Source organism: Centropristis striata, chromosome 4 (genome assembly GCF_030273125.1).
Source record: "Centropristis striata isolate RG_2023a ecotype Rhode Island chromosome 4, C.striata_1.0, whole genome shotgun sequence".
Classification (NCBI taxonomy): Eukaryota; Metazoa; Chordata; class Actinopteri; order Perciformes; family Serranidae; genus Centropristis; species Centropristis striata.
In genome coordinates, this window is record NC_081520.1 from 28920993 (window position 1) to 28939408 (window position 18416).

At 36.6% G+C, this 18416-nt stretch overlaps 1 protein-coding gene across 2 annotated transcripts in view; it reads left to right on the plus strand.

The window, feature by feature from the left end:
• ubash3bb (ubiquitin associated and SH3 domain containing Bb) overlaps window positions 1-18416 on the plus strand; it is a 56466-nt gene that overhangs the window by 32396 nt on the left and 5654 nt on the right. Inside the window, exons 2-11 of one of the 2 annotated variants that reach the window (XM_059330959.1) lie at window positions 8332-8385; window positions 10725-10911; window positions 12312-12510; window positions 14434-14603; window positions 14766-14974; window positions 16097-16241; window positions 17006-17129; window positions 17221-17340; window positions 17788-17880; window positions 18127-18271. In XM_059330959.1, the coding sequence (XP_059186942.1) occupies window positions 8332-8385; window positions 10725-10911; window positions 12312-12510; window positions 14434-14603; window positions 14766-14974; window positions 16097-16241; window positions 17006-17129; window positions 17221-17340; window positions 17788-17880; window positions 18127-18271 (1446 nt within the window). Of the gene's footprint in view, window positions 1-8331; window positions 8386-10724; window positions 10912-12311; window positions 12511-14433; window positions 14604-14765; window positions 14975-16096; window positions 16242-17002; window positions 17130-17220; window positions 17341-17787; window positions 17881-18126; window positions 18272-18416 lie in introns of both variants that reach the window. The other variant, XM_059330958.1, reaches the window with a different exon arrangement.

The window sequence follows — 18416 nt, forward strand, 5'->3', positions numbered from 1 at the left end:
CATTGTGAGGCTCAAAATAAGGTTTGTGGCTTCATTCCGACATTATTTCTCTTATTTATCCCCAACAATCACAGTGTTACCATCAACAAATTTCTCCGAGCATTGTGAAGATTCTCATAAGAAAAACATGATGGAAACGGCAAAATTCGATAAATCTTTTGAAAATGCACATAAAAGTTTTTACACTGGCTTGACATGTTTTTTTTTGTCTGTTTCAATAATAGTTATTGCACTAAACTGGAGATGGAAACGCTTTTTCTGAATAAGTTCTGACATAGAGAACATTTTACTCACATGATTAGCTGTTTCCTCTGACATGAAAGAACAATTATGAGTTGATCAATTGAATCCAATTCCTGAAGACTTCTCTCCATTTTTTCTCGTTGGTGGCCAAAGTTGTCAGATTAACAACCTCTTTTTGTTGTTGTTTTATCTTCTTCTTCTCCTGTTTACTGATTAGCCTACAGCAACACATTCACTATACTGCCATCTTCTGACCAAAGTAAGTTTATGCAGCTTTGTTTATTCGCTCTAAACCAGTTGATGGAAACTCACTTATTCACAAATCTTTCCTAAAGCTTTAAAGGAAACCATCAGTTAAGCAAAAAGGCACTAAGACTGAAGAACCACAAAGTGATATATCGTTCATTGCACCATTGATCCTTAAATGATTTATTTATTGAGGCAAGTTATGCAATACCACCCGTCCCAGTGTGCTACACTCTCATTTAGATTCAGTTACTGGCTTCACCACATTTAGTAGCAGTAACAGCAACAGTACTTGCTCAGTCTCACAGTGTTGTGGAGGAATTTTGGCTCATTTCTTGATATAAACCCACTTCAGCTCAGTGACATTTGTTTGCTTTTTCGCAGGAGTTGCTTTTACAAGCTCTGGAGTTTTGGCTTTGCTTGGGAAACTGTACATTTCTTGTTCTTCAGTAAAATTTTGGGTTTGTGTTGGATGCTGCGTGACACTGTGATTCTTCATCTTTTGCCTTTGAACTTGGCGCCTGACGTGGTTCTTGATGCAGCGAAGCGTCTGCAAACTGAGCCGCCGCTGCCACCATATGCGAGGGTCTTACTGTGGAATGTAGTGTTTGCTTTTCAGCAGACATAACAGTCACTGTGCCAATACCCAGCAGTGACTCATCTGTTCATTGAGAATCTTCCCAGAAGTCAGGTGTTGACCCTGACATTTGTTTCACTAAACAGCCTTTCTGCTTTTATTCTCGTCTTTCTGAAAATGGGGTCATAAGCTGAGGCGAGAGAAGTCTTGTTGATGTAGGTTTTTCTGTAATTTCCTGTTTGCACATTTTTCTTGGAAACGTTGTAAATACAGCCTCTTGTGCAGTGACTAATGCTGTTCTTTCTGCTTGTGGACAACATTTTTGTAGTATGCTGAAGCCTCAGAGCTTTAGGATAACCTTTGCTGTTTTCAGACTGACCGGTTGGCATACTAACAACCTCAGTCAAATGTGTGACTCTTCTATGTGGGTGGCAAGGAACTGGTCATACCATGTGTCATTATGAGATTCGCAATTACAAATATTCCAATCATACGTTGAATGTCAAAATGTTTTTGTGTGTGTCTATGATGTAATTGCTCATTGTTGTGTTTATTTTCTCACACTTTTTTAATCTTGATCTTAGAAACTACTAAGATTGTGACCTTACTTGGTGTAAAAGCAAAGGAGGAAGCAAAGTTACATAGTAAAAAGAACCACAAAGTCCATTTGGGTTTGTGGGTGAAACATAACATAACATAACATAACATAACATAACATAACATAACATAACATAACATAACATAACATAACATAACATAACTTAACTTAACTTAACTTACGTGCTTAACGTCACCAACTTAACTGCCTCACTTTTGACAGTCACATGCATTTATTTTCCTTTTTGACCCTTGGTTAAAAATATAACATATAAGAGGTAAAATGAGGATAACATCTAGTTCTCTATTGTCTCAATACTATACATCCAGCTACCGCATACATATGAAATATGTAACGGAGTGGGGAGATAGTCTCTTCACTCAGAGAACCAAGGTTACAACGTAACTATATTTTTACACTAAATTTATTTGACCTTATCTCCGGTTTTACTTGGCCTATCATCATCAAACAAAAACTGGCATGGAGTTTCAAGCCAGAACTTGAGAGGGAAGCTGACTGCAGGGAAAAACGCTGCTTGATTTTTATGTCATGAGGAAGTAATACGTCGACTCTTTCGTGGACTCCAGAGGGCTACAAGCATTTTTTGTAACGGCTTACCTTAGGTTGGTGGTTTTGAATTTTAAACCAAACTGCAAACATTTCACGACCTTAAGCACGTGGGAACAAACAACCTATGTGGTCATATACTGATTCTTTATATAACCTGTAACCCAACTAGTGTTGCCAACTTCCTCTTTAGATTTAGACTTTCAGAACCTCTTAGTGACTTTATTTCTAAAAATAGACCTGACAAACGTTAGCAGCCTAAAGTAGAGCAAACACAGTTTAATCCACTCTTTTGGTTATTTTTGGTTTGGTGAATGGTGAAAAAAATAATGCTATTGCTTTTCCTCCAACCCCTACGCATCACTCCAGAAAGTCTGACAGGCCTACCGGGGCGATCTATGAGTGGACAATCAGCGTTCAATGGAAGATAGTGCTCAGTCAGTGAGATTGTGAAAATCAGATACTGAGAGCACATAAACACTTATTTGCATAAAAATGTAGCCAATTTATACTTCTGACGCAGCAACTTTTTCCATCAGTGCCATCCCTTTTTCTGTTGAGCTGCACATTTTTAATGACGAACAAGGAACGAGGAGAAAATGTCACCTCAGCTGGAAGTGATGACTGTCTAATCATGAATACTGCCGTCATAATGGCACATTTCATAGGTCAGATTCACAGAAACCTGTCTCGCTTTACGTAGCATCTGAATTATGTAATGGAGTAATATGTTGTCAGAGTTTAGGCATAATAGATGTGAATATCAGTAGTGCTCCTCTGCCTCTGATTGTCTTTCACACTGACTAACACGGTGACAGAGTGAATGCCACCTGCATCACAGGACACACTTCTTCTTTTGAGCAGCTTCTCGTGGTTGTGAAAGCCTGCTGTGTTTCAGTCAGATATCAGGTTGTCAATAACGATAAATGTAACCACAGGTGTGAGTGTGTTGCAAATCTTCTATTGATGTTCTCCGTCTCCGGCTTGATTTACTGTTTGTTGATGTGTGTGTGTTGAAGTGGTTAAAGGCCCTTCCTTAAACAGCTTCCTTCAGCCGCTGCTTCTTGCTCTCTCTTCCTTCTTTCGAATTCTCTCACACACACATGCAGTGGTATGTAGGTCTACACCTGTGGGACGCAGCAGCTTCATAAAACCCGAGCAGCCGCCGGCACACCAGTGAGCTGACTCTGATGTCTCTGATGTCTCTGCCTCTCTGCACTGTGGTCAGAACTGCTGCTCACTGTGGTGAAGCTGCAGAAAAATGTCTGCGTGTTTTTTTTCTTTGTTTTTTAGATGCAATTGGCCTCTACAGACCAGTTACACTTTAATTAAAGCATGGTTGTTGTTTTTTTTAATCAGGGTGTCCCTCTGCTGATGTGTAAATGTGGTTATGCACAACAGATAATAATGCTATAAACATGTTATACTAAACAAACGTTAAATACTATAAAGCTAACAATCACTGGAGGCTGAGATAACGTTACTGTATACTGGACAGGAAGTAAAGTGATGTACATTAGTAAAACAGATAATATAACAACCTGTTAAAATGAAAACCAGGAAGTGCCTTAAGCTGCATTCTACCATAAATTCAAGCAGGGGGTGCTAAGTTGGGCTGCAAAAACATTTCTGTCCATCCATTTCAATGCAAAATGAGAAAACTTCTCACTTGATTTGTTTCCTCAGAATTTTTTTTAGGACAACAATATGGTCTCAATCACTAGTAAAAAAAATCTTTTTCAAGACAAGTTGATGTTAATAGTTACAAATAATAATAAAATATAGTTAAAAAAATAGAAGATAAAGAATCATATGATTTGGGGCGTGGGTACCTTTGATTGACAGGTGGCTAACAAGGCGGGCCGTCATCAGGAGAGAAGCAGAACAATGCGTATCAATGGCAACGTGTTAATAAAGTTATATATAACGTTATATAAATATAAAAGGACATTTGGTCTCATAACTTTGCCCCTTTCACTGTATTTTGATTTAATGACTTATGTTAAAATAAACTAAAATATGTCTTGTTCAGCGTTTGTTTGGAATAAAAGACACTCCAAGGAGTCACTATTAATTTTTCTTGGTAAATAACGTACATTTTGTTTTTGTTTTTTGCTAGCCAAAATGATCATCCCAGTTAATGCTAACATGAATTAGCAGCAACTTCTCAGGTTGAGGTGTAGAGAGGCGTGTAGTCAGTGATCAGATCCCTCTCGCTCCTCCACAGTCCAAATATGGTCTGCTCCGCGTATCGGAAACAAGATGGCGACGAGTGTAACGCTGAACTCGAGGCTTCCAACTGGCAGTCCACAAACCAATGGGTGACGTCACAGTGACTACGTCACAGTCTATGTGATGAAGAGAAAGTGCCATGTAGTGATGACAAAATAGTTCATAAAGCTTCATTTGGACATCACTTATTTAAAGTAATGTTAACCATTGGTGCTTCACTGTAGGAAAAAACAGTAAAAAGTCTAGTTACCATCAAATAACAGTAAAGGACTGCAAATTTATTTTACAGTCAAAAATATGAATTGTATTTTTTGTAATTTATTTTCAAGACAGATAAGCAATTGAATATTACTGTAAAAAAGAAATCCTCTAATGTCCCATTATATTAATTTACAGATTTCAACTTTTATTTAAATGCTTAATATTTGTAATAAAAGCAATTGAGCTTTTCTTTTTTTTCTTTTTTAAAGGCATTTGCCCTTAAAAACAAGAAAAAAACAGTAATAATACAGTAACTTTCTGGAAAATAACTTATTTTTTTACAGTGTAGACATGAAAATGATATTCACATGTCTGATGAAAACACTTTTTCTTTTGATTTTGTCATTGGTCATAATTTTAGATACTATGAAATATAATTCACACACAGTATCGGCAATTATTTACGACCCCTTTGAAAGACCTGTACTAATCCAATCTTAATACATTTCAGTCATGAATAAACACATACAGTACACACATACACACACACACACACACACACACACCTCTGCAGCTCCTCCATCCCACAGGAACAACATCTCGTGCCGTGCTGAGGAAGCTGCTTGCTCCCCAGAGATGAAAACCACATTAGCATGTACAAGCTCTTATCTTCTGAGTGGCAGCTAATTAGATTCTGCGACTCTAATATGAATAATCTGATCTGCCTCGCCTTCTACTGCTTATCAGCCGAGCCTCCAGGTGTTGCTGAGGTAAGGACGGAAGGCAAGAATGGATAAATCACTGTTCTGCTTCTGTAATCTCTGTTAATGCATTACACATCCCAGCAAATTAAAAGAAAAACATGTGTGGTAGAAAGAGGAAGATTGAGGCATCTGTCATCATCATTTGCTGCAACCTTTGTTCGTTTTGTGAAATCAGGACTTCAGTATCTGTAGTTCAGCGCTTGCTAAACGCTGCTCTCTTTCTGAGGGGCTGTGAAAAATACAGTGGCTTTCACACCTGAGCTGTTTGGTCCGCTTCAAACTAACTCTGGTGAGTTCTGTTGCATAGTTTGTTTGGTTTTTGCTGGCTCAAAAGAACTCTGCAGGTGAGAAGCAGTCTGAACCAAAGGAAGGGACCAAAACAGAAAGCATTCTGTGTTGAATTTGGGCAAAAATTTGAGAATCAACACTAGGCGCAGTAGCAGTAGAGACCGATGCCGGTACTGATTTCAGAGGGAAATTTCACCGATATAGTAATCTTTTGAGCTGGAATGAAACATTTTTATGTGGATTGTGCACCAATTTCTCGTCACAGCTCTTTTCTCGAATATAATAAACATAAATTATATTAAACATTGTTATACATTATTATACAAACAGTTCTACAGATGATAACAGAGAAAATAGAGAATACATACAAATGAAATAAATAGCTAAATAAATATTATTATTGTTTACTTTCAGTCAATTGCTGACTTTTTTTTTTTTTTTTTAAATAGAATACAAAAATTAAGAGCAAAAACTGGGGGAGAGGAAATCTTCCCCGGGAGAAAATTTTGTACATTTATAAGTAAAATGCATCAATCTCGTGCACTTTGATAGCCTTTGTTTTGACTGACTGACGGGTTACAGACACTCTGCTGAGCAGAGACACAACGCAAAATAACTTTATATTATGAAACGTGTAAAAATACTTTTAGTAGCTTGAAATGTGACATGAGCACAGCACATTAGACTCTGGCGGGTCAGATTAGAGCCTGGCGGGTCGCCAGAGTCTAGGTAAATAATGGGAAACCCTGCATGCCAAGCAACATTTTCTGCATTATGCTGCATATTATACTGACAGGCCCTTTATGGGCCAATATCGGCTGATAATATCTGTCAACCGATATATCTGTCAGGCTCTATTAGCAGGCTTGAATAATGTTTTGTGGACAGATGTGGTCTAATGATGAAGTAAAGGCTCTTATTGGAATATGGTCAGACGATCACAGAACACACACACAAAAACAACAAAGTCTTCAAATTGGAAAATAACTCAGCCAACAAAACATTAAAGTCTGTGACTTGCTTCTAAATAGTGTCAGCTCTTTTCCTCACATATTCTGTCTAACATACAAAGGACATTTGTTTACAATGCTTGGTGATGAAGCTCAGTATGGAAGCAAAGCAAACCAAATGAAAAATGCAACAATGCAACTTCACCACTAAAACACAGCGAGTCCACCTGACTTGAAAAGCCATATTTAAAAACTCTTACTATGCACTGTGAGGTTCTCTACTGATTCAATGTCTTTAACATGTAACTGGACATCTTATGTTATGACAAAGAGTAATCATCACCAGGAGTCCTTCTTCAGAAAGGAATCTATGTTAATGTCTTCCCACACACGCTGTGTATCATCTTCTCCGCTAACGAGGAACTGACTCGCCATCCACATATTGTTCTGCCCACGCACTCTGTTGGCCAATAATCTGTGCGTTACTCACATTTTCTCTTCTCAGTTCTTGTTGAGACGTAACCGGGCAATTAGTCATTGATAAGCTGTGACCTTTTGGATTTAAAAGGTGGGGGCAGAAGAAATAGACACAGAAATATCCTGCTTGAATGAAAAGGGTCTGAAACAGGATGGGAAAAAAACTAAATTATTTTTATCACCAGTGGGACACAAAAAAAGAAACATTGGCCTATATATATATATATATATATATATATATATGCCAATATATATATATATATATATATATATATGCCAATATATATAATATATATATGTTTCTTTTTTGTGTATATACATTATTTATTGTGACAGGCCTAGATATAAAATCTTAACTTTAAAATGTTAGCGTTAAGCTTATAAAATTCATGTTTAGTGGTGCATTTAAAACAGTAATATTAGCAATGACAGAAAACATACTTTGTCACTTACAACAGCGGATGCAGTCTTGTTTAAATAATGAGTGAAAAAATGCATTTCCATTTGACATTATAATGTTTTTTTCTCTGAGCTGCTGCATTTCCGTTTAGATATTCACGCCTGCCAGTGACACCATGAGAACGCTGAATAATTCACCAGTTTTCTTTTTCCAAAGATATTGTTTGTGCCCAACTCCTGGGGCACTTCTGTTCTGTCAACAACTTATTATTTAATATTTTTAAGCACACAGTTACAATCAACAGCAGTTTAACAACTTATACATTAGTTGACATAAAACACTTCTGACAGTACAGAGAAGATTGATGAGTTCCTCTGCTGGTAACTTGCTTCTCTGGGTTTCTCATTGCCGCATTGCACTGGAAAGACACACGCCGGCCACTTTGTGAGCTAGCAAGGTGTACCTAATAAAGTGGCAATGTGGTCTTCATCTGCTTCAAGGTTGGACGTGTTGTGTCAGTGATGGTCTTCTGCAGACCTTGGTTGTAACCAGTGGTTGTAACATTTGAGTTCCTGTTGAACCAGTCTCCATTCTCCTCTGACCTCTGGCGTCAACAGTTGCTGCCTTGTGATTGGCTGATTTGTGTTAACGAGCAGTTGTACAGGTGTACATAATAAAGTGGCCGGTGAGTGTAGGTCGTGCCCTGTTACTGTGATCGTTTTAGACAGGAGATGAGTAAAATGTGTTGTTTTAATTATACATGTTTTTTTTTCTTTGCTCTGTTACAGACTGAAAGCTCTGGTATCGACAGGAGGTCGGAGTGTGCAGGCAGCATGTGACTGGTGAGTTAAAACAAATGTGTACATACAGAACATTCACATGTACACATCACACGTCAGGGGAAAATGTGTGTTGCAGTGCCCTCTACTGTAGAAGGGTTATATCCTGTGGATATTGTTGATAATTAATGATTTAGTACAATAATGACTGCAAAACATCTTCTTTTTTTTTAACATCTCATTACTGTTTTCGTTGTTGTTATTGTTCTATACTTTTATATTATCCCCTTTGTTTGTTCTATATTTTTTAATATATTTATGCCATTTTATACTAGGCCTACTCTTGTTTTTTTTTCACCATAATGGGAATAATAAAGGTTTATCTTCTCTTATTTTCTGATTTATCGATTTCTCTCAAGTAGTCTTCTCATTTCTTTGTGATCTGGTCTCTTTTGGAAAAAAAATAGTCTCTCAATGGCATCAAATAAAATAATAATTACATAAAAGAGTTTGTATAAATGTGATCATTTAATAATATATTCAATTGAAAACCCTGCAAAGACAGTATGCTTTATATTCAAACTGATACATTTTTACTGTGTAAAAAAACCACTCCTAAGTTAGTTTTTGATGCATTCTGTGTGTATTTATGCTTTCACAGCTGTATTTAGTTGAATTTAGAAACACCAAATAAAGAAAAAACAGTACTATTAACGCTTTGTAAGAAATAACCCTGGTCATAAGATAAAGCCTGTTTTGCCAATTTAGCTTTTGGCAAGAAAAAATTCCTGCAAATTCTTGAAGAGCAAATTAGAAATGTTGAATGAGGAGTTCACTGGAAAGCTCTGCTGTCGCTGCTACAGGGGAAAAGCAAAGTTACCAGCAAACAAACAGGCAAGTTGGAAAGTTACCTCAAACAGAAAATGTTCCAGTTATAAAGTGCTGTCGGGCTGGAATGTGGCAGCCTCGATGAACTGGCCCAGTTATTCTTTATATTTCTGCCAAAAGTGATTTGGCAGAATTTCTTGAAAATTGCGCAACATAAACATTTAAAAAAAAGAGACACTATGCTCCGTTCAGATACCATTAATATCAGTGTCCAGCCAAGTCAAGCAAAAACATCTAAGAGCACAGACCGCCCTGTTACCATGTAGTGCTTAGGTTAAGTATAGAACAGAGTGGTAAAGAAATGTAGGAATATGTCTAATTCATTGTCATAATCAGTGGGTGAAGAAGTATTCAGTTCCCTAATACAGAATTACTCCACTATAAGTAAAAGTCCTTCATTCAAAACTTACTGAAGTAAAAAAACAAAGTACCAGCATCAAGATGTACTTAAAGTATCAAAAGTAAAAATGTCTTGCTATGCAAACCACTCAGATTGTTTTATATATTCTACATATATTATTAGATTATATCTATTGATGCATTTATGAAAGCAGCATTTCATTTTGGCCAGGTAGATCTCATTTTAACTGCTTAATATACTTTAATAAGGTTTAATTTAAAAAATAAAAAATAAATCTTATCACTTTAAATTTGGCATATTTTTATGTTAACTCTCAACCTGAAAAGTAACTAAAGCTGTCAGCTAAAAGTAGTGGAGTAAAAAGTACCATATTTGCCTCTAAATTGTAGTGGAGTAGAAGTATAAAGTTACATAAATGGAAATACTCAAGTAAAGCAAAAGTAACTCAAAATTATACTCAAGTATAGTTCTTGAGTAAATGTACTTTCCACCGCTGGTCATAATATAATCCAGTTAAGGGCAATGTTTTGTTTAATCCGACAGTAAAATATCTGACCTGTATGAGGCTAGGAGCCTCAGGGTGTGTTTTTGCTGCCTTTATTTCATTATTTCACCATTTGGTCTCAGGGAGCCAAAAACCCTATGTAAATATTTCTGGCGAAATTATGTAAATGCAAATATTAAGGTACTCAAATTACATAAACAATCATACAAGTATGACATTTGGCAAGAAGTATCCTGACAAAAATAAGATACTGGAGGTTTCTGTGTCTCTATTTTGAAATATTACCCACAACATCCCAAAAAAATCACTGTCTGCTTGACAAATTCTCATCAAAAATGAATATTTTGTAGCTCTTGTGAATATCACCACCTCACTTGTATAGAGAAAACTTCCTGAGTTGATAATCTCCATGTAAAGCTTTTTAGAAAGAAAAGGTTCTAACGACCTTTAAGGAAATCTAATGCAGAACATCCCAAGGAAGCATTTCTTTAGATACCTGTAATTGAGGACTTTCATCCTAAGACTAATGATAACCAAAAATTGCAATGTTAGTATTTGATTTAATATACAAGTGGTTTGCTTCTTGATGCATGGGAACCAATAAAGAAGAAGGAGGCATTATGTGAGAGCTTTCCTCTTTCCCTCCAGGCTCTTCTCCCATGTGGACGACCCATTCCTGGACGACCCTCTGCCCAGAGAGTTCGTCCTCTACCTGCGACCCAGCGGACCACTTCAGAACCAGCTCTCCCACTTCTGGCAGCAGAGCCGGGTCACATGTGGCAAAAACAAAGCCCACAACATTTTCCCACACATCACCCTCTGCCAGTTCTTCATGGTGAGTTATTGTTACGGTCTTAACCTTTTGGAGTTTTGGGCTCTTTGGTCCGTTTTTGAATCCTTTTCATTCTGCCTCTTAATAAATGCTTACCATGCCATGTTGGTACCTTTTTTTGAGCCCAACCTCACCTACATGATCTAATAAATTGAATTTCCATTTGACATTTTAATGTTTTCCCCTCTGAGAGGCTGAATTTCCACTTATATATTCACTTCTGCCAGTGACACCAGAAAACGTTGAATAATTTAACTTTTTTTTTTTTTTTTTTTCAAAATACATTGTTTGTACCAACTCCTGTGGCACTTCTGTTCCATCAACTTTTACATGCTATATGTCACAAACTTAACTGCCTCACTTTGTGGCACTTCTGCATTCGTTTTCATTTTTAACCCTTTGGAGTTTTGCGCTATTTTGTCTGTTTTTTTTAATACTTTTTACTTTATTAATAACTAAATGTTTACCATGCCATGTTGGTGTCATTTTTTTCAGCACAACCTCACCTATATGACCTGATAATTATTTTTTCACTTTGATTTACTGGATCCACATTCTGAACCCAAAAGAAACAACAACAAAATGATAATGTAAACACAGGTTACAAATATTACATATAAGAGGTAAAATGAGGAGAACATCTAGTTCTGTATTTTTATACTAAATTTATTTGACCCTATCTCCGGTTTTACTAGGCCTATCATCATCAAACAAAAACTGGCCTTGAGTTTCAAACCAGTACTTTAGAGGGAAGCTGACAGCAGTGAAACACGCTGTTTCGTTTTTTAAGTCGTGACAGAACTTGCCTAAGTTGTTGTCACTGCAGGGGAGCTGAAAAGTGTCAAAAACTTATGTCACATCCTTTAGATTTTTCTGGAAAAAAAGTCAACCTTTATATAGAAATCAGTCCACAGGTTGTTATGGGGAAACTACATTATTAAATTATATTGCAACCATTTCAAACATTTGCAATACAAAACAATTATGTAATTTAATTAATTTCAGCACATACAAATACAGTTTAACTTGGACATGCATATACACTTTTTAAAAATATATATCTTTCATGTTTATTGTCAATAAGAAACAAGAGGGATTACACAGGTCCAAAAGATGGTTTATAGAATACAATGTTGCTTGTTTTTGCACTGTGACATCATGAAAAAGTAATGCACCGGCACGTTTGTGGATTCCAGAAGGTTAAATGGCGTCAAATTAACACAAAGGCCACAGCAGCAGCACAAGGTTAAACATGCTCAGAGAGAGATCTAACCCTATGAATGTCCTGTCATGTCTGAATAAATCTAACAACCTTTTACGTAACAGTTTGAAAGACAAAGAGCCGTTACTTTAATAGAAAGATGAAGCGAGGCGTGTTACGTAACTCTCCTGCTTCCACACAGTGTGCAGATCACAAAGTGGAGGCTCTCTGCGAGGCCCTGCAGGCGTCCGTCCAGCAGTGGCGGGGTCGATTTCCCAGCCCGTTGCCTCTGGAGCTCTACACATCCTCCAACTTCATTGGCCTGTTTGTGGAGGAGCAGGTGGCCGACATACTCAAGCAGTTTGCAGCCGACTTCACCGCAGAGGCCGCCAGGAAGGCAGGTAGGAACCACAAGCATCTACCCACAATGCCCTGGGTTAGAAGCATGTTCAGTAGCATGTTTTTTTCTTTCTGTATGTCCCATCTTACAGGTGAGTGGTGTCTCAATTGTCCAAATCAACGATTAAATTCAGCTTTAAGGTCACAAATTGGTTGAATTTTATATTGAAACAATTTATTCAACACTAAAGGCTTTACCAGTGTTAAACTACTGATTTTTGATTTGCAAAGATCAACTGATCTTATACTATATATCCATTCTACAATATACCATATTACACACTGAACGGCCACTTTTTTAGGTACACCTTGCTTGCTAATAAAGTGGCCGGTGAGCAGTGGTGGAAGAAGTATTCAGAACCCCTAATAAAGTAAAAGTACTAATACCACACTGTGAAATTACATTTCCACTACAAGTAAAAGTCCTGCTTTCAAAACTTACTTTCTTTTTCTAAAAGTAGAAGTAAAGTGAGTAAATGTACTTTGTTACATCCCACCACTGCCTGTGAGTGTATATTATGGCTGATTTAAGTGGTTGGTTTAAGTGTTTTGTAACGATGTGAATTATACAGTTAATGTAAGATGGTTCAGGATAGACAAAAATAAGCCTTGAGGCTTCAGCCTATTCCTTTTTCGGTTGCTGTCAGATTATTATTATTTTTTTAACAGAAAAAAAAGCATTCATTCATTCATAGAAATCAGGAAATGAGGAAGTCAGGGACACTCTCCGTTTTTAAGTTACATTACAGCCCATTCACACATTGGCAATACAAAGCAATTACTGCATGTAAATTGCCTCAGTTAGAACCTTTAACTGTTTATCACTGTGGAGGGTTCAGCAGCATCAGTTCATCTCCGTGTAATCACTGTGTAATGTGCAGTGACCAGCTGTCTTTTCCAGCAGCAGCAGTAAATGATTGGTCATGATGGCGCTCATGCTGGGTTATTAAAGCACTCACTCAATCTGTCACTTTTATTAAACACAGGCGAAAAACCAGACTGACTGCCAAACAGTGTTTAAGGCAGCTAAGTGCCAAATCAGATTAGAGCTGTGGTGTTAGCGCTAATGCTCCGTCATATTCCTGTTTCTGGTGAAGAGACCGATTTCAGCGTGTCATCCACATCTGATGTTGAAATCTTGTTGTTTTTTATTCAGCAGTTTTCATCTGCAACTTCTTTTGTATAGAAGATAACAAAGATTTTCCACTTTCTTATGGTGAATTATTGGTGAAACTACTACTACTGAAGACTTTCAATTATTACTTTTTTATTTATTATTATTATTATTTTTGGCAAGCATTGGGCTAATGTAGTTTGTTTTGGGGGTTTTTCGACTTCAAATTTTTTTTCTGCAGTTCAATTGTATCTTTTAATAAAAATTAATAATAGTAATAAACTTTATTTATATAGCACCTTTTTACATGAAATGCAGCACAAAGTGCTTAAATGAACATAATGCATTTAATTCATGAAATAAACATTAAAACATAATAAAAGCATTACATTTTTAAAATGAACATATTTAAACATATGAAAAGCATTAAATTAATTTAACGGAAGTAAAAATATAGATAATAAAAAGTGCAGCAGAGATCACATAAAGTGTAAAAATTAATATATAAAATACGTTAAAATTCATTTTATTTATTTGTTAATTTATGTGTTTCTGGAGCTTTAAAAAAGTGCAGTTTTTTAAAATTTAGTATTAACAAGTGCAGCAGAAAGAGAGGTTTCTTTTGTAGATTTTGTTAATGTTTTTATCTTGAGTTTTTAATTTTTAATTTTGATTGTTTTATTGTTTTGTCTTTAATGCCATACTGTAAAGCATTTTGAGTTTAATTTTATGTATGAAAGGTGGTATACAAAACAACTTATTATTATTATTATTATTATTATTAATATCCTGCTTGATGTTTCACCTGCAGAGGTCCATGTGGAGCCTCATAAGAAGCAGCTCCATGTAACTCTGGCCTACAACTTCCCCACCAATCATCTGCCGTCACTGGAGAAACTGGCCAAGGGCATCGAGGTGAAGCTGGGCTGTGATTGGCTGGCGGTCCTGTTCTCCCGGGACATTCGCTTTGCAAACCACGAGGTAGCTCATATTCATTATGCTTTCAATTTTGTATAGTATTATTATTTTCAGTATGACCATTCTGCTTTCTTTTTACATGTTTGTAATGTACTTAAATCAATCAATGATTCAGTGATTATGTGTTGCGAATGTCAGAAAGTCAGACAGTAACTGTCTCTACAGACGCTGCGGGTGATGTACCCCTACACGCCTCAGAACGAGGATGAGCTGGAGCTGGTTCCTGGAGATTTTGTCTTCATGTCTCCGGTGGATCAGAGCAGTACCAGTGAGGGCTGGGTGTACGGGACCTCGCTGGGCTCAGGGCTGTCCGGCCTGCTGCCTGAGAACTACGTGAGCCTGGCCGATGAGTCCGACACCTGGGTCTTCCACGGGTGAGCAGAGCAACTCACACTGGCACAGAAGGTGGTCTTAATCGCCCAAACACAAAAAGATTCAAGATTCACTGATTTTCATCAACAGAGGACACCACATACAGTTTCTCAATCCAATTCCAATCAATGCATTAAATCAATGTTTTTTTCTTCCATTTCTCATTCCTTTAAACCGGATACAGCTGACGTTTTCCTCACATTTATTTTGTGTCACCACCCCTTTATATAATACCCACAAAAATAACAATTAGAAGGACATAAAAAAAGACTTAAACAGAGTAATTACACATTAAGTTAACATTTTTTTCTTTAACAACCTGATAGATACGTTTTTTGTCACCAGTGTACAAAATACACACATAAAAATAATTCAAGGACATTAACAAAATATTTTTGAAAAATGTCTCTTATCCACGAGTCAACATTAATCTCAACATTAATGATCACAGACATGTTGCCTGCAAAATAGCCTAATATTTTAAAATGCAGACCAAAATATGTTTCTTTGTGGATTTATAAAGACTTTTGATTATTCCATTACATGTGTTATCATGATTTTTATTTATTCAACATACGCAAATATTATTTTGACAACCTAATAATCTCAAAGTAGACCCAGGTTGCATTAAAAAGGCAGTAATACATATCTAAAATTGTCCATTCCTCAAATAAAAGTGTAAAAATAATAGTAGTGATATAAAAGACGTTCTGCACTGTTGAAATTATTATTCATTATTACTATTCATTCATAGTAAAAAAGCTATTTCCATTAATTTATTCTAAGAAGAATAAATAAAGCTACTTATTTGCAAATGTTTTACTCTCGCTCCCAGTTAAGATATTTTGCTGTGGATGGCTTCTCTACATGCATTTAGGAAAAATCATATATATATATATAAAACACAATGTATAAAAATATAGAAATTACAAAATTAAAAGGATATTTGTGTACGACATAAATAAAAGCCGAAAAAGACAAACAGCTTAAAAAATAGACTTTATTTAAAAAATATATGTAGTTGTTGTTCTCAAAATATTTGGCTATGCTTTTGTAATTGAAAAAGAAAGAACTGATGTAGTTTGTACCACATACGTGATGTCTGTTCTGCTCTTCCACCACAGCTCCCATTCGTTCTTCAGCTGTGGGCCGAGTGACAAAACCAGCAAAGACAGAGGGATGTTTGATGGGCTGCTGGACAGCCGACGCCCTGATAACACCAGTCCTGGAGACACGCCCACCCTCAGTCTCATTTGTCATCCGATGCAGGTACATTTGTTTTTATAATCATGTTAAGCCATGGAAGCCCTCTGGAGTCCATGAAAGCTCCGGCACATTGCTTTTTCATGACGTAAAAACTTCAGCAGCGTGTTTCCTGACCTGAAACTCCATGCCAGTTTTTGTTTGATGATGATATGCCAAGTATAACCGGAGACAAGGTCAAACATATTTAGTATAAAAATATAGAATTAGAAGTTCTCCTCATTTTACTTCTTATATGTTATATTTGTAACCAACATTTAAAATTCTTTATTGAGCATGATTGTGTTTTCAAAGTAAAAAAAAAACCCCATCATTTTCAGAATCAGATTTTATGTTTCTTTTGTTTCTTTTCTTAACAATTGCAAAGTACTTACGAAGTTGCTCTGCTGCACTTTTTTGTTATCTATATTTTTAGAGATATTACATTTCATAAATTGAATGATTAAAATACGTTCTTAATATGTTAATTTTAATGTCTGTTCAATGTGAACCACTTGGTGCCTGTAATTTCATGTACGAATGGGGCTATACAAATGAAGTTTATTAGTATTATTATTATTATTACTATTATTGTTATATTGTTATAATGTTGATCCAGTAAGTCCAAGTGCAGAAATTATGATCAAGTCACATAGGGGAGGTTGTGCTGAAAAAAAATTATACCGACATGGCATGGTAAATATTTTAAAAGGGGCAGAATGAAAATGATTCAAAAACAGACAAAATATTTATTAAATAATTACTTATTTGTATAACATTATTTCCAGCAGGTCCTGCGGATTAGTGGCAGTCACTCCCGGCAGCCCAAGCGGACACTTTTTGTCTGCCGGCACGGTGAGAGGATGGACGTGGTCTTTGGCAAACACTGGCTGTCACTCTGCTCCGACAGTAAAGGTGAGAAGTCAAAAACATTCCTTTCTTTCACTGCACTTTAAAAGAACCCACCTTATCTTTTTTAATAATCTGTGTTGGTGCTGTTCTGCAGGTAGATATGTACGCTCCAATCTGAACATGCCTCCTAGTTTGCCGCTGTGGGGAGGACAGAGAGACTATGACATGGACGCTCCCATCACTGTGGTTGGATCCACACAGGCTCGAATAGTGGGTAAGTCACCAATATACACTCACTGGCCACTTTATTAGGTACACTTGTATAACTTAATGTGATCCAATGCAACATCTCCATCCATAAATTCTGCTTTTACAATAATAAAAACGTTCAGAGAGTTATTAATTGAACTACATCTTCATTATAGAGGTTGTAGTTTGCAGTTGTTTTGAACATTATATTAAGAGGTGTTTCTAATATTTTGGCCACCCAAACATAAAGTAGAATTATTGCCTTTCTGACAGTCAACAAAACCTGAAAAACTACAGTCTTTGTAAATGTAGAATTACTGGCAGAGCTGTTGGATTACATTGTTCTGGTGTACCTAATGTAGTGGCCAGGTGGTGAAGCTCTAAATGATGCTCTACACCTGGTATCAGAGGACTAAAGAGCAAACTGTCATGCTGTTTATAAAGCGTGTGTGCTTCATATGTGCTTTCTCAGGTGAGGCCCTGTTAGAGAGCAACACAGTGATAGACTTTGTTTACTGCTCTCCCTCTCTGCGATGTGTTCAGACTGCACAGAACATCCTGAAAGGTAAGAAGGATAAAAAATACCATTGATGAGGGATTCTCAGTGATGTCTGAATGAAGTTTCATGAACTATGAGTGAAATTTGTTGACCCCACTAGATTACTTTTGATTTAAGACATTCAGGGAAAATTATAAGGGATTCTCCAGAGTTCACTCAATGATCAATTTTAGTGCTTTGGATGTAATAGCACTGAATAGATTTAAAAAAAAAAAAAATCTTTTAAGATGATGATTGTGTTTGTGTGAACAGGGCTGCAGCAGGACGGTAAGCTGAAGGTGCGTGTGGAACCGGGGCTTTTTGAATGGACCAAATGGGTTTCTGGGAACTCGCTGCCTGCGTGGATACCTCCCACTGACCTGGCTGCAGCCCACTTCAGTGTGGACACAACATACAGGTGATAGAAACAAGGGGAAACATACCATGTGCAATGAATTACATTTAATGGGAGTCATTAGTCCTGCAAATGTGTTTATCATCTGCAAAATATCTCATTTACTTTTACAAAACGATGCTTTGATTTTGACCATGTCACGTTCAAA